This window comes from Drosophila takahashii, chromosome 2L, assembly GCF_030179915.1.
Source record: "Drosophila takahashii strain IR98-3 E-12201 chromosome 2L, DtakHiC1v2, whole genome shotgun sequence".
Lineage (NCBI taxonomy): Eukaryota > Metazoa > Arthropoda > Insecta > Diptera > Drosophilidae > Drosophila > Drosophila takahashii.
Genome location: NC_091678.1, coordinates 36,471,469 through 36,495,385, shown reverse-complemented (window position 1 = coordinate 36,495,385; position 23,917 = coordinate 36,471,469). Strand labels below are relative to the sequence as shown.

General features: G+C 39.6%; 1 protein-coding gene across 1 annotated transcript; it reads left to right on the top strand.

The window, feature by feature from the left end:
• Positions 1-5,041: 5,041 nt before the first annotated feature.
• LOC138914903 (uncharacterized) lies at positions 5,042-8,785 on the top strand. Its single transcript, XM_070219604.1, has 3 exons — positions 5,042-5,129; positions 7,525-7,685; positions 7,820-8,785. Exons 1-3 carry the CDS (start codon positions 5,042-5,044, stop codon positions 8,783-8,785), a joined length of 1,215 nt encoding a protein of 404 aa, XP_070075705.1.
• The last annotated feature ends 15,132 nt before the right edge of the window (positions 8,786-23,917 follow it).

Below are 23,917 nucleotides of genomic sequence, written 5' to 3'. Positions count from 1 at the left end.
TAGGCCGACGGATGGTCAACCATCCTTGCCCCACGGAAGATCCTTCATGTTGCTGCTGGGCAGTCATCCTTCCGATCGTGTAATTCTCGTGCTCATGATGACTTTACTCGAATGAAAGATTGTTGAGTGGCCCCCCTTCGACGAAACCTCGGTTTCGAGCCGACCTCTTTGCTTGCTCCCGTTATTTCCTTCCTGGCCGCCCAATTTCTGTGCCGAGTTCCTGCTTTCTTCGTCCAATCAATCGACTTGATGTGTCGCCACATCGTAACGAGACTGTGGACGCAAGGGTTCGAGGCTCATAAATTTTTTTTTTGATTTCATCCTCAGGACTGCAGGTGTCATTAGCGGGATTCTTTTAGTGTAGCTGCCTATTCTTGGTGTTGTAATGTTGTGCCGCCCTGTGCCGTATCCTTGTGAATGTCCTTGCTGCCTTGGGTAATTCTGAATGACTCTTTCTTAGGCCTGACGCATAATTGTAGGGCGCTTGTCGTTAAAAATATTCCCTATTTTTAAAATTTCCGCAAAAATTCAAAATTGCCACCAGGATTTGAAGTTGCCGCAATGAATAAATGGCAGTAAAAAAATTTAAATGTTGTCCGTCCTTACAACCCTGAAATGACGCGTTCGATAGATATTCCTAAGTAACTCTGGTCTTACAATTTTTCGATAAACAAGCCTATTTGGCGCATTTCGATTATTCAGCCTTTCCGTTTTAGACCTTGTCCGTGTGGGGATCCTTCTCTCCTGAACAAATTTTCACAATCGTGCAAAACCTCCTAAACAAATTTTCTTTAGCGTTTGAATCAAACCAAGAAATCTTCCCAAGACAAATTGTGAAAAACCTCAGACATCCTCAGTGCAGGACCCACACCTGCAGTCAGTAAGGGAATGTAAGGCGGACCTGGTTATCATCAGCGAACCTTATAAAGTCAAGGACGACGGCGACTGGGTAACGGACACATCAGACAAGGCCGCGATATGGCTGTGCAGGAGAAACGGCACATCATTCCTGGACATGCGTAAGGGATCGGGTTTCGTCCGAGCTCGAATAGGCGAACGTGGGTCTACAGCTGCGAACGTGGGTCTACAGCTCCTATCTAGCACCTAGGCTCTCCAAGATGGACTTTAGCTGTGCACTGGACACGATCGCTTTTGATGCAAGAGCCGTCACCTTACCATCATCGCAGGCGACTTCAACTCGTGGGGGCGTGCCGCAGCACCAACAGCACTGAGCAAAACTCAGAGCCTTTGCAACGCTGGACGTTACGCTGCAGGAGACTTTCAATCGGGCTGGAGCTGGGTCTATTATAGAGCTCTTCAACGCTCAAGAAGGACGGACAGGGCCGAGGCTGCACACGACGCAGTGCGCTTCTGCCAGCACGAGGGAAAGTTTTCCCGGAGACGGAAAGTCCAGAAGCTGTTGCTCTTGAACAAACCTGGGAAGCCATCTGGTGAAGCTTGCTCCTACAGGACAATTTGTCTGCCCGACAAGTTGGCAAAGTGATCGAGAAGCTTATCTCGAAACAGATAAATCTACCTATCCACCTAGTTTTGATTCCGGAAAGGAAAAACCACATTAAACGCTGTTCGGTCATGCCGCAGCCTAATTAAAATCCTAAAATTCCAAGTCTTAACGTAATTTAATTTCTCGATGTTTGTTTTGCCCCTGCGTGGCAACTCTTTCATTTTCTGTAATTGCTACTTCTTTTTGAATTTCGTTTGTCAATCGCTGACTGGCCTTCGTCCAAAACAAGCATATACTTTTTATACCCTTGCAGAGGGTATTATAATTTTGGTCAGAAGTTTGTAACGCAGTGAAGGAGACGTTTCCGACCCCATAAAGTATATATATTCTTGATCAGGATCAATAGGGGAGTCGATATAGCTATGTCCGTCTGTCCGTCTGTCCGTCTGTTTCAATACCGTTTGCGAGCTCAGTTTAAAAGCTAGCGCCTTGAAATTTTCACTGTCGTCCTAAAACATGTGTACGCAGATCAAGTTTGAAAGCCGACCCGATCGGACGTCTATATCCTATAGCTCCCATAGGAACAATCGGATATAGCTTTCACAAAATGAAGATATTTCGCTCAGTGTAAGAGCTTTTGACATGAATCTTATTCTTTTACGCATACCTTGATCAGGGTAAAAGCGCGTGCCGATCGGACGTCTATATCTTATAGCTCCCATAGGAACAATAGGGTGAAATCGGTCAAAATGTGACGTTTTTCAGGATATTTCGCGCAAAATATAAGCTATTCCCATGAAACTTTCCAAATCGTATTATTTTGTGCGTACCTTGATCAGGGTAAAAGCGCGTGCCGATTGGACGTCTATATCGTATAGCTCCCATAGGAACAATCGGATATAGCTTTTACAAAATGAAGATATTTCGCTCAGTGTAAGAGCTATTGACAAGAATCTTTCTAAATCATATTATTTTACGCATACCTTGATCAGGGTAAAAGCGCGTGCCGATCGGACGTCTATATCTTATAGCTCCCATAGGAACAATAGGGGGAAATCGGTTCAAATTTGTCGTTTATCAGGATATTTCGCGCAGAATATAAGCTATTCCCATGAAACTTTACAAATCGTATTTTTTTGTGCGTACCTTGATCAGGGTAAAAGCGCGTGCCGATCGAACGTCTATATCTCATACTTTCCATATTAACAATAGTTAAATGCTGTAAAAATATCCTTTTTTTTATATTTTTACACGACATTTTGCAGTACTAAAGCTACTGATATGAAACTATGCAAATCTAATTTATTTATGTATACCTTGCTCAGGGTAATAGTTCTTGCCAGTCAGACAACTGTATACTAAAGCTGCCGTTTAATAATTAAATTGGTTACATATAGGAAATATTTTTAATAGTACAGCGCTGTCCTCCTCGATTCTCATAATTTTTGACGATGAACTTTTTTGATGCTGCAGGTGCTCTCCTCCTCGATTCTCATAAAAGCGTTGTGTATGGGCCATGCATTTAAAACCTGAAGGAATTGTCCAATTTTTTACCATCATAATTGAACTTGTTTTAAAAACGCTCTGATCTCGGAAGCTAGAGGCTTGTACTTTTAGATTTATATTCCATTACTTTCTATTCGGCGCAATTTTGTTATGCGTATGTGCCACGCCCACTCCAACGCCCACACTCGCTATAAGATCTAGTTTTTTTTATATATTATTAGGTTAAGTTTTTTATACCCTTGCATAGGGTATTATAATTTTGGTCAGAAGTTTGTAACGCAGTGAAGGAGACGTTTCCGACCCCATAAAGTATATATATTCTTGATCAGGATCAATAGGGGAGTCGATATAGCCATGTCCGTCTGTCCGTCTGTCCGTCTGTCCGTCTGACCGTCTGTCCGTCTGTCCGTCTGTTTTAATACCGTTTGCGAGCTCAGTTTAAAAGCTAGCGCCTTGAAACTTTCACAGTCGTCCTAAAACATGTGTAAGCAGATCAAGTTTGAAAGCCGACCCGATCGGACGTCTATATCCTATAGCTCCCATAGGAACAATCGGATATAGCTTTCACAAAATGAAGATATTTCGCTCAGTGTAAAAGCTTTTGACATGAATCTTATTCTTTTACGCATACCTTGATCAGGGTAAAAGCGCGTGCCGATCGGACGTCTATATCTTATAGCTCCCATAGGAACAATAGGGTGAAATCGGTCAAAATTTGACGTTTTTCAGGATATTTCGCGCAAAATATAAGCTATTCCCATGAAACTTTCCAAATCGTATTTTTTTGTGCGTACCTTGATCAGGGTAAAAGCGCGTGCCGATCGGAAGTCTATATCATATAGCTCCCATAGGAACAATAGGGTGAAAAATTTAAAATTTTTATTTTTTTCAAGTATAGAATATTTTGCTGTTTATTAATTCAATTTGCTATTTTAGTCAAGTTTTCATTAGTGAAATCTGCAAGGGTATTAAAACTTCGGCTTGCCGAAGCTAGCTTCCGTCCTCGTTTTAGTTTGATTTTGTACTCGCTCGCAGATAGCCTGCCTATTTTCCATTCGGTTAATACTTTTGCTTGTTAAAGGCACAGACAAACGTTTTTGTTCGCGAGTACGTTGCACCTTTCCACCGCTATTTTGCCGTTTAAATGCAAATAGACGCACATACGTTCCGTTAGATTCGGTGGTCAAGAAGTTCGGTACAGCACACACTGCACAGGTGAATTTAATTATTTTGCAAGTGATAAAACTGAAAATAATAAAAATAAATTCGTTAAAAATTCCAAACGACACTTTTGTTCCTCCAAAACAAGGAGTGAAGCATCTTAAATTGAAGGCAGAATCAATGCTTTCCAAGGCTAAAGCCTCTGAGAACGCCCTGACTATTGAGAAGTTACAGGCGATGGGTGAGCAAGAATTTAGATTTCTAGATTCTAGATTTCATTTCTGTGTCGACTAAAAGATCTCATTTGCCTGAATTAAGATTGCCTGAATTTTCTGGCGGCTATAAGGAATTTGCTGATTTTCAATCCTTGAACATGGATTTCATCGACAATGACGTTGAGCTCACTAGCATTGAGAAGCTGCAGCAATTAAAGTCTTCCCTGAAGGGTTCCGCCTTGAATACAGTGCGCTCATTACAAATTTGTGATAGTAACTTGTAAAGAAGCTACTACGGCCGGGGTGATCCTCAGCGGCCCAGAGTTCCCCACAAAATGTATAATATTCTGAGACGGCCAAGACATAAGACTCCAATGATTTGTCTGGGGTTTTCTTAGAGGGGAACGAACAAGGTGGGGTTGTTAGGGACTATGCGGAGCCAGCGGGGCTATCGGCGGCTACTGCTGTGGCCCGGAATGCTCCAGCGGCCAATGCCTCTGTCCGGCCCGGAATAATCCAGCGGCGCGTACACGAGTCGGCGCCCGGAAATTGTCCAGCGGCCCGTGCTCCAGTCCGTGCCCGGAATAATCCAGCGGCGCGTACACGAGTCGGCGCCCGGAAATTGTCCAGCGGCCCGTGCTCAAGCCTGTACCCGGAATAATCCAGCGGTCAGCGCTCAAGCCTGTACCCGGAAATGGTCCAGCGGTCACAGAAGGAGGATCAGGCACCCCTGCGAAGAATCCTAGTTGAAGGTCCCGGGGTACGCGAGGAAAAGAAGAGGGGTGATCTATTCGTCCTTTTATTTGTTCCAAAGGTTCTAGCAGTTCCATTGTTGGCCGGCGGCCATGCTCACCCGTAGCGGAGCGCCTCGATGTGTGCCCTCTGGTTAGTTGTCAAATTCGCGTCCGATCACTTCGCTGGTTTACTTTCGACTCCCCTCCCTTTTTCTGATCGTGATTCCTGGGACCTAATTCTGCCGAAAACTCCGGGACAGCGCTGCTTTGCGCGAGAGCGCTGTTTTAAACTTCGGTGACAGCGCTGCCGGAAACTTTGGCGGCAGAGCTGTTCGCGTCGCTGGTGGTCTCTTTCGCTCCTTGGCTTGTGGGAGCGGCGCGGCTGCCGTCTTTGATCGGTGCTTGCTCTTCGTCTCTTAGTTCTCTTTGTACTTCTAGTTCTCTTTGTACTTCTAGTTCTCTTAACATATAACTGACTTTGTGGCTTCGTGCCCTCTTAAATTAGATAACGTGTGGCTTCGTGCCCTATTAAACTAAATCTTATGCTAATGTGCTTATATGCTTATGTCTAATTTGTGACTTCGTCACAAACTATACAGTAGCTTTGGATTTGTTGAATAACCGTTTCAATAATAAGCGTTAAATTTTTCAATCCCATATAATGGCAATTTTTGGATCTTTCTAAAGTGGACATGCCGTCCGCAACAAAGCTGACAGATATGTCTGATAAAATAAATGCTAATATCCGTGCTCTTCCCTCAAATGGTGCCCTTGAGAAAATTTCAAACTGCATTCTGGTTCACTTTTTACTCAAAACGAGGACGGAAGCTAACTTCGGCAAGCCGAAGTTTTAATACCCTTGCAGTTTTAATACACTTGACTAAAATAGCAAATTGAATTAATAAACAGCAAAATATTCTATAATTGAAAAAAATAAAAATTTTTAATTTTTCACCCTATTGTTCCTATGGGAGCTATATGATATAGACGTCCGATCGGCACGCGCTTTTACCCTGATCAAGGTACGCACAAAAAAATACGATTTGGAAAGTTTCATGGGAATAGCTTATATTTTGCGCGAAATATCCTGAAAAACGTCAAATTTTGACCGATTTCACCCTATTGTTCCTATGGGAGCTATAAGATATAGACGTCCGATCGGCACGCGCTTTTACCCTGATCAAGGTATGCGTAAAAGAATAAGATTCATGTCAAAAGCTTTTACACTGAGCGAAATATCTTCATTTTGTGAAAGCTATATCCGATTGTTCCTATGGGAGCTATAGGATATAGACGTCCGATCGGGTCGGCTTTCAAACTTGATCTGCTTACACATGTTTTAGGACGACTGTGAAAGTTTCAAGGCGCTAGCTTTTAAACTGAGCTCGCAAACGGTATTAAAACAGACGGACAGACGGACAGACGGTCAGACGGACAGACGGACAGACGGACATGGCTATATCGACTCCCCTATTGATCCTGATCAAGAATATATATACTTTATGGGGTCGGAAACGTCTCCTTCACTGCGTTACAAACTTCTGACCAAAATTATAATACCCTCTGCAAGGGTATAAAAATTGGGAAGATTCTGCGGCTATTCCTTTGGTGATCAATTTAATATACTTTTGTTCAAGCGTTGTCAAAAACTGGAAAAAGTAGAGCACACTGCACACTACACAATCAGGAGGAAGCCGCAACAGAAGAACTTTAATTGCCACAAACACTTTTCATTTTGTCAGTGCAAGAGCGTATTCGAAAGGTAAAGGAAAGCGCTCTGTCTTAATTGCTTAAAAAAGGGGCATCAAATGCTAAATTGTAAGTCAAGCTGCTGTTGAACTTGCAGGTCCAAACATCTCACTCTTTTGCATCTTGGCACTCAGGCCCAGGTTCTGCAAATTCCCGCTGCAGAGCAAACTACGCTGATTGCATCTATTTAAAGCCCTTCTACCTCTTTGCTGGCTCCCAATGTGGATTCTGACATTGTGTTTCTTGCAACTGCAGTCATAAGCGTTCAAAGTCGATCAGGTGATTGGGTCCCATGCCGTGTGCTGCTAGACTCGGGATCTCAAGACCACACTGTGACTTCCCGGCTCGCTCACCGTTGCAATTGCATAAAACGAAGTCTACCGTATCAGTTGCTTGTCTTGGAGATGCTCGATTTGACTTTCCGTTTGCATTAAGCTAAAGTTTCATACCTCTGATTACTTCGCATGCCTTTCTGTTCTTGTTGCTTCAGCGATTACTGACAATCAACCCAATTTGACCGTTAAACCCGATGGCTGGAAAATTCCCTCAAATATTCAGTTGGCCGATCCTGAATTCTATAAATCTCAGCGAATAGATACAGGCCTGTTTTTTGAGCTATTATCAGTGGGGCAGATTAAGTTGGCTGCTGGGTTACCCCTATTGCAGAAAACGAGGCTTGGTTGGATCGTTACAGGAGGTGGATCTTCTCCTCTCAAGACAACTGCATTACACTGTCAAACTGTGCAGCGTGAATTGGTTACTGCCGAAGTTCATATGGATGAACTAGTCGTCGCTTTTGGGAAGCTGAGAGCTGTGGTGAAGGTGTGGTCACAGCCACCAAAGAAGAACTGGAGTGTGAGGCTCATTTCAAGGCCAACTTTCGTCGATTAGATTCTGGTGAATATTCCGTACGACTACCTGCAAGGAACACTTTAGTGCTACTGGGTGAATCGTAAAATCAAGCTTATCGTCGGTTTCTCAATTTGGAGAACAAGCTAGAGCGCAAGCCAGAAGTTAGGGCTCAATACTCGGCATTTATTCGTGAATATTTGAATTTGAATCACATGTCCGTCGTGCCCAGAGACTCCATTAACCTTTGCAAATATTTTCTGACCCATCATTGCGTTTTCAAGGAAGACAGCACCACGACTAAATTGCGAGTCGTTTTTGATGGGTCCGCCAAACCGTCAAGTGGACATTCCCTTAACGAGGTTCTCATGGCAGGGCCTACCATTCAGCAGAAGCTGTTCAACACGCTGCTACAGTTTCGGACTTTCCCCGTTGCATTGACTGGTGACATCTGCAAGATGTATCGATGTGTTCGCGTGGCTGAACCCGATAGCTATCTTCAATGTATTCTTTGGCGTGATTCACCGGACCAGGAGGTGCAGGTATTCAAGCTTGATACCGTAACCTATGGAACTAAGCCTGCATCCTTTTTATCCGTTCGAACGATGCATCAATTGGCGAGTGATGAGAAGAGCACATTTCCAATAGGTTCAAAAATCACCTTGTGGGACTTCTACGTGGACGATCTGATCACAGGAGGCCAATCAACACAGGAGGTCCTTGAAATCATGTCTCAAACAAAGGGCTTGCTTGCAAGAGGGGGCTTTAAGCTCAGAAAATGGTGTTCCAACGAGCGTGGTGTCCTTGAACAAATTCCGGACTCTGAAAAGGAAACACTCCTGAAGTTTGACGATGGTAGGGACTTTACCAAGACTCTGGGTCTTGCCTGGGACCCTGCAGCGGATGTCTTTTGTTTTTCTTTTTCTCCCATGCAGCTCTCTCCAAAGCCATGTAAGCGACTGGTGCTTTCCACAATTGCTCGGGTTTACGATCCGCTTGGTCTCATTGGTCCTGTGGTTGCCAAGGCCAAAATCTTCCTGCAACAAGTCTGGAGAGAAAAGTTAGAGTGGGATGAGAGCTTTCCTGAGGCACTCAACACGTCATGACTGAAACTGTCGTCGGACATGGGTCGTACCCCTCGACTGGCGGTGCATCTCAATGGCGGCATTGAGGTCCACGGATTTTGTGACGCTAGCATCGACGCATATGGAGGATGCATCTATCTAGTTTCAATAGCAGGCGGCAAACGCAAGGTGCATCTATTTTGCTCAAAATCTCGTGTGGCGCCTTTGAAGACTCTCACGGTTCCCAAACTAGAGCTGTGCGCTGCTGTACTACTGGCTCAACTGATGCGGGACGTACGCAACATGAATCTCTTCGATTGCACGTTTTATTGGTGGTCGGTCTCTGCTGTAGCGTTATCATGGATAAGTGATGAACCTTCACGTTTTCAAGTTTTTATTGCTAATCGATTATCTTTAATTCAAGAGCTATCCAGTGGCATGAATTGGCGCTATGTACCGACTGACTGCAATCCAGCCGACATTTTGTAAAGAGGTGCTTCCCCGAGCGAGCTAATGGAATCTACCCTTTGGTTCAGAGGCCCAGAATTTCTTCTCAAGAATCAGCACGGTTGGCCTGAATCGTGTTTACCTGTGAAGACTCTTCCCGAGCTCAGAAGGCGCATTTTGGTTGGCGTCGCTAGGGAAGTGGATCCATCTTTAAAATGCAAATTTGTGAATTCTTGGCAAAAGATGACCCACACCTTTGGATTCATCTACAAATTTGTTCACCGCGTAAGACGTCCTGGTCTCGACGACGAAGATGTAAAAATGGGCACTCAGATGCTTATCAGAAGTATCCAAATGAGCAACCTGGCTGATGACTACTGGAGGCTGCATTCTAAGCGGCAAATTACATCATCCAACCCGTTGTCCTCACTTTCCCCATTCATCGATAGCTTTGGTGTAATGCGAGTTGGTGGCAGACTACAAAATTCGTCCTTGGATTACAATGCGCAGCATCCTGTTATACTACCACGCCAGCATCCAGTTACACGTGCTATTATACTGGACTTGCATCGGAAAAACTTGCATTCTGGTCTTCGAGCTCTGCTCGCTAGCATGCCTCTTAAATTTTGGCCGATAAGGGGCCGAAAAACAGTATCAGTTGCAACGTCCAAGTGCGTCGAGCCAAACCACAATTAGCAAGGATCGTGTAAATGCAACATCAACGTTCATGGTTACTGGTTTGGATTTCTGCGGGCCATTTTGCTACAAAACTGGAGTTCGAAGCACAGTGCCTGTCAAAACGTACGTCTGCGTTTTTATCTGTTTCGCGACGAAAGCGATCCACCTGGAGCTTGCTCAGGATCTTTCACAAGCATTCTTGGGAGAACTGAAGCGGTTTTCTCTCACCAGAGGAAAATCTGCCAGGATATGGTCAGATAATGCTACGAACTACGTGCAAACTAAAAACGAGCTGGCTGAGCTGAAGAATTTATTCCTGTCTGGCCCCCACATTCGAGCTACAGAGGAATTATGCCTGGAAGATTCGATTATTGTCTTATTATACCCTTGCAGAGGGTTAATAATAATAATAACTATTTATTTAAATTCCTAGCACTACAAGTTTAACTTATATATTAATGTGCTAGTCACGAATTACAATACTTTTTGATCAGAATAATTTAGAAAAAAATCGTAAGAAAAAAACAGTTATTTTAAAGTTAGTTTTTTGTAGAGATAGTCGGGTTCTTTGGTGTTAATTATTCTATGCAATGCCACTAAAGCCCTGAATTGGATCCTTGATTGAAGATCAACTTCAAATAACTTGTACGCTAAACTTGAAATCGGATGCCCACGCCTTACATTAAACACATATCTCGCAACACTATTAAACGCTACTGCATCACTGTTTCCGAATATCTCGACGCCGTAGAAGAAGGCCGGTATTAAATAGGTTTTATCCATTAGAAGTCTTGTCCCTTCTGGTAAGAATTTTTGAGTATGGAACAGTGATCTTAAAGAACCATATGTTTTTCCAATAGCTTGGTTAATATGGTCGCTCCAAGTGAGTGTTTTGTTGAATATGATACCCGGATTATTTGCTTTTTCAACATACTCAATGACTTCACCATCTATTACTAATGGTGTCAGGGCAGTGGTATCGATTAATTTATTATAAATAACCAAACATTTAGACTTTTTTGGGTTCATTTGTAGAACATTTAGATTCGACTATATGTTTACTACCGACAATTCAGTATTTGACATCACTACACATTCATTTATTCTAGACAAGGGACGCGATACACACATTTGAACGTCATAGGCATACATATGGACTTTGCACGAGGACACAACATTTGGAAGCTCATTAACTTACATAGAGAAAAGAAGAGGTCCTAGAACAGATCCCTGTGGAACTCCTCTAGAGAGCTGTTCATAGTTGGAAGTTTGAGTGGACGTAACTATGGCTTGACGTCTGCAATTTAAGTAAGAGCGTATCAATTTCTCTGCTGTTGCAGAGAAGTTTTACATTTTTATTAGCTTAGAACACAGAATATCATAGTTCACGGTGTCGAAGGCTTTGCTAAAGTCTAGAAGGGTCAGTAGAGTTACTTTGCCTTCCTCCATGACCATTTGTCTCTACATATTTGAATCGGATTTGATTTGATTTAATTTGGATTCAATTGAGTAGCGTTTTTTTTCTCCCTCGGTCGCCTCACTTTGGAGGCCTCTGGGAGGCTGCAGTTAAAACAGTCAAATTTCAAACTTTGGTGGCAATAAACTTTAATTTTGGCAAAGGCGAAAGCGAAAACGAAAAAATACGTGTGGTCAATAAAACTCAATTTCAACGATTAAAGGACTATATTTTTAGAAAGTTCTTAGACCCTAGCTTAACGACAGTTGACGAAGACGGGGCAAATTCGCAGAGAGCGAGAGAGAACTTCATTGTGCACCCGCTTTCGTCCTAAACTAACTTACACTAAACTTCAAGTACAAATTCAAAAATCTCTCAACAGCGGCAATTAACAACGCACGACCTTTACTCCGTCTTTCAGAGAATCGGCAGATCTTGAGGTGCTAACTCCTGCACACTTCCTTGGCACATTTCCGCTGGTGCTGTACTCTGAGCCTGACGTCACAAATCTGAACTTGAACCGTTTGGACCGCTGGCAAAGAATTGCATATTTTCAACAAATCTTCTGGTCACGGTGGCGTGAAGAGTATCTGACCCTGTTGCAGCAACGGTAAAAGTGGCGTATCTCCAAACCGGCAAGTAAACGATGTCGTACTGGTTCAAAACGAGAACTTGCCTCCTCTTAAATGGCCATTAGCCAGGGTCATGGAATTGGTGCCAGTGTGGCAGTGATACGAACAACAACTTCAAAAATTCCGTTTGTCAATCGATGACTGTCCTTCATCCACGGCAAGCATCTACTTTTTATACCCGTTACTCGTAGAGTAAAAGGGTATATTATATTCGTGCAAAAGTATGTAACAGCTAGAAGGAAGCGTTTCCGACCCCATAAAGTATATATATTCTTGATCAGGGTCACTAGCCGAGTCGATATAGCCATGTCCGTCTGTCCGTCTGTCTGTCTGATGAACGCTGAGATCTCGGAAACTACAAAAGCTAGAAGGTTGAGACTTCTAGATTCCTGCGCAGCGCAAGTTTATTTCAGCCGAGTGCCACGCCCCCTCTAACGCCCACAATCGCCCACTAACTAAAAATTTGTCTGGCGCCTACACCTTTAAAGATTTCCGAGAAGTATAAATGCAGTTTTGTTGTGTATATTTATACCTATAGAATTGTAGAAGACATTTTTCAAATCGGACCATTCATTAAAAAGTAATACGCAATCAAAAAATGTTATATATCCATCTCCCTCGCACTCCCTTTAGCCGAGTGACGGGTTCGGGACACGAACCCGACTATAGCGTTCTCTCTTGTTATACCCTGCTGAGGGTATTATAATTTTAGTCAGATGTTTGCAACGCAGTGAAGGAGACGTTTCCGACCACATCATGTATATATATTCTTGATCGGCATCAATAGCCGAGTCCGTCTAGCCATGTCAGTCTGTCCGTCTGTCCGTTTCTATGCGAACTAGTCCCTCAGTTTTAAAGCTATCGCGATGAAACTTTATTGCAGGTAGTACATATGTCGGAACGAGCCGGATCGGACCACTATATCTTATGGCTGCCATAGGAATAATTAACAAAATAATAGAAAAAACGTTATAGAAAGTAGGCTTTTTGATTTTTGACAATGTAAAAAAAAAACATTTTAGTTAGGCATACCTGCAAGGGTATATAAACTTCGGCTGGCCGAAGTTAACTTCCTTTCTTGTTTTTAGTTTAATTTTATACTCGCTCGCTTAAGGCAAGGTCGCTGATCGCCTGCCTATTTTCAATTCGTTTAGTACTCTCGCTTGTTAAGGGCACAGACAAATCGGTCTGCCTGCCCAACCAAACCAACATAAACAAAACCCTTGTAATTAAGGCCTTGGTGCCATTACAATAAACTTAGTGCATAATTCATTAAAAATTTGTGAGGTTTCTATTTTATTTCGACAAAGGTTTAGAGTTAGTGAAAAAGCTCACTGACCCAACAGACGCGATCCGAACGGTCACCGGGATAGCAGCGGAAACCATACTCGGCAAGCGTTGGAAAGGCGGTACGAAGAAATACTGTCTACTGGTCACGCTCGACATCAAGAATGCCTTCAACTCACTCAACAAGAATGCCTGCCTCATCAAGACAGTCGACAGCTCCCTTAATAAGAGGGTGCTGCTGTTTGATACGAGCGAAGATCCAAGGCCGTAAGCGGCGCTGGTCATCGCCGTAAAATCGATATGTCAATGTAAATTTCAGGTTATTTATACTTAGATCGTTTTTATCTGAAAAATTCATGAAATTGATATCGAGTATTACTATAAAAGAGTAGATGTCGATTTGCGTCATGTTCCGCCATCCCAAACCATAAGACCTAAAATTCTGGAAAAAATTGGGTCTGAATCGTGTGTTAGAGGAGGTGTGCACTAAGAAAGGACATTTTTAAATTCGGCTCCTTAGGACTCCCAGGACTCTCTAAAAATAATCAATATTTTACTATTTGAACTAGCAATACTATTTTTCATACAAATTCACTAGTAATAGAGCGCTTAGGGCCTGTTTCTCGAGTCCCTGTCAAAGTCCCTGATAGCTATCTGTTCGAAAAACTTAAATACCAGATAAACTGTTCGTAAAAGCAAATCCGCTTTTTCGACTACTTTAATTTATCTGAACGAGAAACAATTACAGAGTGCTGTTAACGCACAGAATTGTGATGTGAAGCGCAAAAAATGGCGTGCTTCGATTATTTCATCAGCTGTTTGGGTAGAATTCAAAGGAAAAGTCAGCTGTGATTTCGTTTCTTCTTCATAGTTGGCTTTGGGAAATCAGCTGTCATTCTATCGAGCCGAAAACGCTTAACAGGGACTCCGAGTCCCTGTCAAAGTTAGCTCTCACATTGGTGCTCAAGAAAGCCAAAATGCCTTAGCAGGGACTTTATCTGTTCGAGAAATGTTAGCCGGCACTCGAGAAAACGGCCCTTAGTGCTCAATTTGCAGCAGTGACTCACTGCCAAAAAAACGCTGAATGGAACTGCAGGGTGTTTTGATTTGTACAATACATGTACAATACAATACATACACACAATGTGTGTTTATGTTTCTACTTGAAAGTCGATAATGTGCTTAAATACAAATAAAATTATTCATTTCCTTTCAGCCAATGCAAAATTTGACGAGCTTAAAATTAAAAATTACACTATGCAGCATCAAAAATTAACCTCGATGAATGCTATATTTTTGGATTCGTTACGAATTCCCAAGTTAAACTGCGTTTTCCAAAGAGTTCCCCGATGCAAGGATTCTTAGCAAAAGGACCTCAAAGTTCGAAAAATGCTGAAATTGACCAACTTTGCGGAGCTCTCAGAGGCAAATGGATGCATGGCTTGGTTCGAAGCTAAAGTTTTTTAAAAGATACACCCTTTATCTTTCAAACCCCATACATAAAATTATTTTAGGATTTTTTTTAAGGCAGAAATAAATTCCAAAAAACATAATAATAAGTTAATAAGTACACGTGCGTGTACAAATGTTTTCGTTTCATTGAAAACAACAAATTTAAAAACAACTAATCCAATCAAGTTTACATTTGTGCGCAAATTAAAATTGTATTGATAATATTGTCACTGATAGAATGTATAAAAATTTACTCAGTAGCGGATCTAGGATTTTGTTGTGGGGGGTAATATCAGAACAAATTTTTTGTTGCATACTTTTTGAATACCAAAATTTTTTTCATTTTTCACGCGGATGGGGGGAGCTATATCACCCATATCCGCGCATGAATTCACTACTTTTACTTAGATCACATTCATTTAATTTATAGCTCTGCCAGTAGCCTTCCGATTCTCACTCTTGAAGGATCTCCTAGAAAGGTTGTTTACGCAAAGGTTTGCAAAAAACGCGCTAATAAGAAATAAGAAAGTCTTGACAACCTAATTTCCTAACTCCAAAACTAATTTTAAGCGAACGAAGTCGCTCCGGGTATAGCTGGTATTTCATATTGCCGCAGAGTAACGGGATCTTGGGAAGTTCACAATGATAAGTCCAGACAATGGAGAAAATTCACTGCGTTTACAACGAAAATGACATTCCATATTGTTATATATACGCAAGCCGAGTGATACATATTAAGTTTAAATACGTGTGTTATGATTATTTTATTTTTAAGAAAAAGTATTTTGACAAGGTCTTGTTTGGTTTGAAACATTAATTTTAAGCAAATTTTAATTGTAAACCAAATTTAGTTTTAAGAGAGTATTACATATTAATTGTTAATGGTTATTTTGTTAAAAAAGAATGTTACGTAGTTTAAAAAAATGTTATTTTGCTTTAAAAAAATAAAATTTTGTAAAGTTTACGAAATTTGTTTTTTTTTTGTGGGAAGCAAATTTGTTTTGCCAATCTTTATACCCTTGCTGAGGGTATTATGATTTCAGTCAGAAGTTTGCAACGCAGTGAAGGAGACGTTTCCGACCCCATAGAGTATATATATTCTTGATCAGCATCACTAGACGAGTTGATCTAGCCATGTCCGTCTGTCCGTCCGTCTGTCCGTCCGTCTGTCCGTCCGTCTGTCCGTCCTTCTGTCCGTCCGTCTGTCCGTCCGTCCGTCCGTCTGTCCGTCTGACCGTCTGTCCGTTTGTCTGTTTCTACGCAAACTAGTCTCTCAGTTTTTGAGCTATCGGGATGAAACTTTCCCAAAAGTCTTTTTTCTATTGCAGGTAGTATATATGTCGGAACCGACCGGATCGGACAACTATATCTTATAGCTCGCATAGGAAGGAAACGTTAAAAAAATTCTAGCTCCGGTGTTTTCTCAAATTTTACCTTCTACTCTTGGGAATATTATTTTTTATACATTTCTGAATTTCGAATTAAATATTTAAAAAGGATCACTATTTCTTATAGCTGCCGTAGGAATGGTCGAAAAATAAAATGTAAATTAATAGGAAAAAAATTATATCTTTGTTGATTTTTATTACATTCTCTTCTACTCTGGGATATGACTATTTTTAAATATTTCCGAATTTCGATTTAAATTTTTAAACGATTGAACTACTATATCATATAGCTGCCATAGAAATGATCGAAAAATTTAGTAAAATAATAGGAATTTTAGCATTTTTGCGATTTGTAAATTAATAGAATGATCTGCAAGGGTATATAAGCTTCGGCTTGCCGAAGCTTGCTTCCTTTCTTGTTTGTTAATGTTTTGGGTAATACTCTAATTTACGGTCCTCACCCCCGAATTTCGCGAAAAAATTACCCTCAACGGACCGCGAATTCTTAAGTATTTACATGAAGAAAGAAAAGCGTGATCTGCCATTGTCTTTTTGTAATCGAACTTCAAAGTTGTGTGTTTTGCTATAAAAGTACAGTTGTTTTGTTGTTATACCCGTTACTCGTAGAGTAAAAGGGTATATTGTATTCGTGCAAAAGTATGTAACAGGGAGAAGGAAGCGTTTCCGACCCCATAAAGTATATATATTCTTGATCAGGATCACTAGCCGAGTCGATCCAGCCATGTCCGTCTGTCCGTCTGTCTGTCTGTATGAACGCTGAGATCTCAGAAACTATAAAAGCTAGAAAATTGGCATTTTGCATGCAGATTTTAGGAGTTCCTACACAGCGCAAGTTTGTTTCAAAATGGTGTCACGCCCCCTCTAACGCCCACAATCGCTAATATACGATTTTAAAAATTTTAATATTTTGGAAAAGTAAAAATGCAGTTTTATTGTGCTTATCAATACCTATCGAAATGTAGAAGAAATTTTTCAAATCGGACCATTCGTTAAAAAGTTATGCGTGATCAACGTTTTCTATCTCTATCTCCATCTCCCTCGCACTCCCTTTACCTGAGTAACGGGTATCTGATAGTCGGGGCACCCGACTATAACGTTCTCTCTTGTTGAAACTCAAAAAGCTAGAAGGTTGAGATTTCCCACACATATTCTTGGGCTTCCCACGCAGCGCAAGTTTATTTCAGCCGAGCGCCACGCCTCCTATAACGTCTACAATGGCCGACTAACGATTTTAAAATGTGTCTGGCGCCCACACCTTTAAAGATTTCCGAAAAGTCCAAAGTTTAGCTTTTTGATACGACCTTTTTTCGTTATAGAGAAGATTTTCGCAAACTCGAGGTCATTCCGGCTTAGACTTCAAGAAGTCCAAGACGTCGGCGTTATGCCAAACACACAAAAAGGAGCGAAGAGGCTTCACTGTACATGCATGTTTCATGTAGTAGCCAACTACAATCATCAGCAGTGAAATCGCTGTCTTGGTCAACGATCGAAGTGGGTTACCATGCAAGCCGCGCTATAACTGGTTAGGAATTATAGCGTCGCCAGATCGGTGAACTTCAAAAAGCTGATCAAGCACTTAGTGTGTGTTGGACTTTGTTCTGTCTTTGATCTCTATCAGAGTTCCGTGGCAGATTGTGAAGAATATGCATTACTGCATATTTTTAGGCTTCCATATAGCAGCCTTTTACGGCGTGTTGATCGAAAAGTATAAATGCAATTTTGTTGCCTATATTTATACCTATCGAAACTTTTTTCGACTCGGACCATTCATAAAAAAGTTATTCGCAATCAAAAAAATTTTATATATCTATCTCCCTCGCACTCCCTTTAGCTGAGTGACGTGTATTAGATTGTCGGGACACCAACCCGACTATAGCGTTCTCTCATGTTTTCGATTTAAAGGCGTGGTATTTGTTAAATCGCGGTTTGAAAAAGTAGGAACATTTAATGTCCTGATTGTAAGATAATTCTTTGTTAATATCTTAAACAACAACCCATATTTAAAATTAGATTTTAAGATAAACGTATAATAAAGATATTTAATATAGGGGAAAGGTCTGCAGGTTGGTACACCTTTTGTTTTCGATCTGCCATTTCGACATTCACTTATGAACTTCACGCATTAGGTACTGATCGAAAGGTTAGTCTATTAGCTTTAAAAAAACAACAAAAAATATTTTAATTAATTAATTTTAATTAATAATTAATTTTTTTTTTAATGTACCAAAAAACGATATTTTGAAAAAGAGGTTTGTAAGTTGGGACACTTTCAAAAGTCAATAAAACTCACTTCTCACTTACTTCAAACTTTTAGAAACTATTTATTTATGTTAATTTAATCAATATTAGTACGATTTAACTTAATTCCGTTCCATTTTTAATTAACTTAGACCAAATAGCAGTTAAAACTAAAAGGTTCTTTGAGCGATCACATTTCCCCAAGTCTCTAGGAAATTTACTATGCAGAAAGGGACCTCTGTAGGGCTGAAGCCTTTTTGTATTCAAAACGGGTGTCTCAACTTACAAGCTCAAAGTGTCCCAACTTACACAAAATGGGATGTTTTGGAAAAAAATAATAATTTTTTTCTGTCAAATTAATCTGATATTTTAAATATTTGGCTCACTCCACGTGAAACGTAAAAACGTGGGTCAAATCTCAAAATCAATCGAAACATTTTTTTGATAGAGGATTGAAATATAAGGATCGGTTTTTATTTTTTTTTTTAACTCTTACTGGCTATTTTGAAAAAATCTTTTTGTAAATTAGCTTCGCTTTTTCAGTTATGCAGCACTTGAGACTCGTTTGAATTATTTTAATATTTGGTATGCAACTTTGTGGGATTTATTTTTTATTTTTAAATATTTTTAATTTAAAATTAAGGGAATTTAAAATTAAAAAAAATTCTGTACGCCGGAATACACGCGATTTCCGAAAAAAAAATATCCTTATGTTGCTTCATCAAATCTTCACGAAGTGATAAAATAAAATTTTTGTATTTGCAAGACCTACTAGTGAAGACAACGATTTTAGCTTAGTAACTTTAGCTTTTAGCTACTTGTTACTCGTTACTCGTAGAGTAAAAGGGTATATTGTATTCGTGCAAAAGTATGTAACAGCTAGAAGGAAGCGTTTCCGACCCCATAAAGTATATATATTCTTGAGTATATAGCCGATGAACGCTGAGATCTCGGAAACTACAAAAGTTAGAAGGTTAAGATTTTCCACACATATTCTTGGGCCTCCTACGCAGCGCAAGTTTATTTCAGCTGAGCGCCATGCCCCCTCTAACGCCCACAATCGCCCACTAACGATTTTAAAATGTGTCCTGCGCCCACACTTTTAAAGATTTCCGAGAAGTATAAATGCAGTTTTGTTGTGTATATTTATACCTATAGAATTGTAGAAGACATTTTTCAAATCGGACCATTCATTAAAAAGTAATACGCAATCAAAAATTGTTATATATCCATCTCCCTCGCACTCCCTTTAGCCGAGTGACGGGTATTAGATAGTTGGGACACCAACACGACTATAGCGTTCTCTCTTGTTTTTATTATGGAAACTGCTAATTGTTCGTGGTCGCTTTTATTGATTCTATTATTTGTAATGCATCAATGAAACTTGTTAAATTTTCAGCTCTACCATCGAAAACTGGAATAAGCTTGGATGCTGTATTAATAAAATCAATATAAGATTGTGCCATTTTGATATTGTTTCTAACCTTATTTTCTATTATGCTTGAACTCTCATCAGAATGTGTAGAAATATTTAGATTTGACATTAAAAACAGCTGGAATAGTAAGATTATATAAATCTGCTGGTATTCGTGCTTCATTAAAGCATTTTTAAAGATTCCAAAAGTTTTTTATGGTATTTTTTTGAGTTGGCCTGTTTTGTGTTATTGTTTTTATGTTATTTATTAGCTTGTATAATTCATTCCATTCCATTATATTATGGATATAAATTATCACTATGGACGGCAGTCCATGTAGTGACAAAGCGCACAAGGAGAGTGTGCAAAGGCGACTACTATAGTGACATATTAATAGTTCCACATAACTCTATGCCAGCGGTCGGCACACACATACGTTGACATTTTGTTTTATATTTGTGTGAGTAATTTGCACTGGGCAGCTCATCGATGTGTGTGTGCAGACCGCTGTTCTACGTTATAGGTGTGCGAGCTGCGCGCCGGCAGAACAAAACCCTATGCTCACTTAATAGGGCGCTGCCGACCGCTGCTCTATGTACATGTCCATACCCAGTCGGAAGTGGAACGCATCCAGAAGGGATGATGGATAGCATCCAAAGCACCGATGCATGCATGCCCGATCGATGAACTTCTCGCTTCCTTTTTACAGCAAAGCGGGACAAAATGGGTGCTATCCGATGAAGCGCTCCTGGAGCGCTCCTGGAGCGCTCCCTTTTCATGCATCGGCCATGGGTTTCAACTTCGGGAAACGTTCGGGATTGGTTTCCATTTTTCCCTTCCAAAAGATGCGATCCAGAACGCATCTTTTGGAATGCTTTTGGATGCGTTCCAAAAGATGCGTTCTGGATCGCATCTTTGATGTGCTTCTGGATGCATTCCAAAAGATGCGTTCTGGATCGCATCTTTTGGAGTGCTTTAAAATGCGGCTTTCACGAGTGAAAAAAATTGGTCTACTTGATTTTTTTAAATTTCACATTTCTTTATTTAATTTTATTTTGTAATTTAAATTAATTAATAAAAAAAATGAATACAATTACACTGCTACTGCTTTCCCATCATCCTCAGTATCGTCTTCCATCTCGTTGTCCTTGTCCGGTCCTTTGTCTGCACTGGTCGTCGCCTTTCTGCGTGTAGACTCCTTATACACCCGGTTTTTTTGCCGAGTAAAGGCTGTTCGCAGGTCTTTAACAAAGTCCTCCTGCCTATACCCTTCCCTCTTCTGGGATTCTGCAAAATATAGTGTTTTAAAATTTTGTTAGACGAAATTGCCAAATTAACATCAACAATTTTTAACACTTACCGTACAGAGCTTCGTTCAACGCAGCAAATGTGGAGAACCCTTCCTTTTGCCTACAATTGAAACAAAAACGGCACTTTTGTTACACAAAAACTAAAATTAAATTTAATACTTACAGTTGTTGATGCTGATGTTCTTCCGTTGCACACTGGGCCAGAAAGTTAATTTTTTGGCCAAAAATCTGTAATTTCTTTCCTAGGACAGTTAGAAGGATGCAGTTTTTTGCGTTTTTTTCTTAAAAGATTGAACTTTTCAACGAACTAAAAGTAAAATTTCTTGGAATTTTATATGTTTTTTAAATTTTATTTTCCAAAGTCGGAAAATTTTGCGTACTTTTCGGTTTTTTATTTTTAAAAAAATAACTAGAAGACGCACTTCTTCCATTTTCGAAAACAATAAAGTATGAGATAAAACAAACTAAAAAAAATTAACATCACTAAAAAATATTATGTCGTTAAAGATTTATGAACCGTTTAAAACTGCAACTTTCGGAGACTCCCACATCAACGTTTATCAAACAATCGATTTAAAAAAATTTTCTATTTTTTTTTTCTTGTTATTTCTTAAGTTTTATATAATCAAATTATTAAAAAAAATGGTTTTAAAAAAATTGTTTTTTAAATTGTTTAATGTTAATTTGACATATTTTGAAGTCATCACAAAAGTATGCTACATTTTTATTTGCATAGTCCTGATTAAATAGATAGATATAGATTTCGAAAATACCATAATCGATTAGTGTACGTAAAAAGTAGATTTTAGATGTTAGTCACACTAAAATCAATTTTTTTCGCGCAAAATGTTCACTAAAACCTAAAGAAAAAAAGTACGGCATACTTTTGGGCTCTCTTAGCTAAGCTCTTCAAAATAGCTTGACTTCGAGTTAAGCCTTCAATTAAAACTTAAATTACCGAAAACTAAGGCAAAACCGCATCGAGTCGGTGGGCTACGCTTTTAGTAAATTGATCAACGAATTTTTTTTTGAAGAAATAAACTAATTTGTGGATGGCACTCAAAGGCACTTGAAAAGCAAAGTACTCATTTGCTAAAAAAAAACCGTAAGAATCAACAAATACATTTGTTTTAGGAAACAAGTAAGACATACGACCCATATTATATTTTTTATTGGTTGAAAGTAATCACATCTACAAGTTTTGTGAAGAGTCGAACAGCTACATCAGCGTCTTTAACTTCAAGATTTTTTTTCATTTCCATCAATATTTGATTAATTTTCCACTTTGAAAATATGGTAAAAGAAACCTACTTGCCCGAATTCTTTGAAACTTTGGCATAAATTAGTTTAATGTATTATAAAACGTAATCCAAACTCAATTTGGTCATTTTCTTAAAAAAGAAAAACGTATTTTTGGCCAAAAATCTGATCGGCTGGCCCAGTGTGCGTTGTCAAAAATCCGTCCATGAGGTCATGCAAAGAATAAAAACAATAATTAGTTAGTACAATGTTGTGAAAAATTCTTATTCGGCACACTGCAGGTACAGTGAACCCCACGCATAATCGGACACCCGTTTTTTTCTATCATAAATCTGCTTTATTTAAACATTAAAATGTTATTTATTAATAACATATAAAATAATTTAAGCCTGCCGCTGACAGCTCTAAATATTTTAACAAAAACAAAAAACCTCCATATTTAAAACACAACTCATAATTGATTTTAATTGATTTTTTACACGTGTGTTTTAAATATGGTGGCTATTAATAACACTAAAATTGAAAAAGGAGCCAAAAAAATTGTGTTTCTTTTTTTTTTTATGATTTTAGAGCAGTTTCATGATAGAAAAAAAAAAAACTATGCGTGGGGTTCACTGTATGTACAAACACTGTGCATAGGTAAAATCCTTAAACAACGCGATGCAGTGGCTGAATAAGAATTATTTTAAAAGCACTCTGTTTATTAAACACACACCCAATTATTTTTGTTTGGTTAAAAAAATTAAATACACTTTTATTTGGTTATGGCTATTTAACCTCGTTAAGAATTATTATTTTTTATATTTATTATTTCCACTTATCACCGCACTATACTTACTTGGCACAAAAAAGCACAATGGTTTGTTTTTCAAGAACTATAAACAAATAAAACGATTAAAATTGGTTTAACCGAAACATCAATTACACTTAACTTGTCAAATTCCAAAAAGCAAGTGACAAGAAATGCATAAGAAACGAAAAACCGCGCGCGTTCTTGCAATGTCTCTTTTGTTCTCCTCATTTGTTTTTTTCAAAAGTACCGTTTCAAAGTTTATTATTTCATATTTTCCTTTCCAATGGATGCACTCCGGATGCATTCCGATGGATGCTATAATTGCACCGATTGAAAAAAAAAACGAACGATCGGCAAGCGTTCGGGTTTCGGCAAGGGTTCGGCTGCGACGTACGAGAAGCTACGATTGCACGGATCGCTCCCATTTTGCCTTCCAAAAGAACCTTTAGGGGAGTGATGACTTGGGTTGCATCTAGAATGCATTCTGGATGCTGTCCAACATTGTATCGCATTTTTACTGTGGACAAAGATGCGAGCCGGATGCATTCCGGAAACCGACCACTCCCAAACTTCCGACTGGGTACGCCCACACACTTACACACACATACACCATCCCAGAATCCACCCTTCAGATAACCTTAGTACCAGGGACTGCAAATAAGTGTTATGAGTTTAAAAAAATTGATAGTCAAAATAGCGTCCAAAAAATAAGGGAAAAAAACCACTTACTTAGTATGGTTCGGCAAATGGGAAAACGTGATAAACCTTTTTTTTCAATTTTTATTTTATAAATTAAA

Excerpts from the sequence above, each read along its gene's own strand:
- LOC138914903 (XM_070219604.1), top strand. The coding sequence starts at position 5,042 with ATGGTCCAGCGGTCACAGAAGGAGGATCAGGCACCCCTGCGAAGAATC. Across the intron at positions 5,130-7,524 it reads ACGCGAGGAAAAGAAGAGGG|GAGGTGGATCTTCTCCTCTC; the intron begins GTGATCTATTCG and ends GGATCGTTACAG. Across the intron at positions 7,686-7,819 it reads CACCAAAGAAGAACTGGAGT|AACAAGCTAGAGCGCAAGCC; the intron begins GTGAGGCTCATT and ends CTCAATTTGGAG.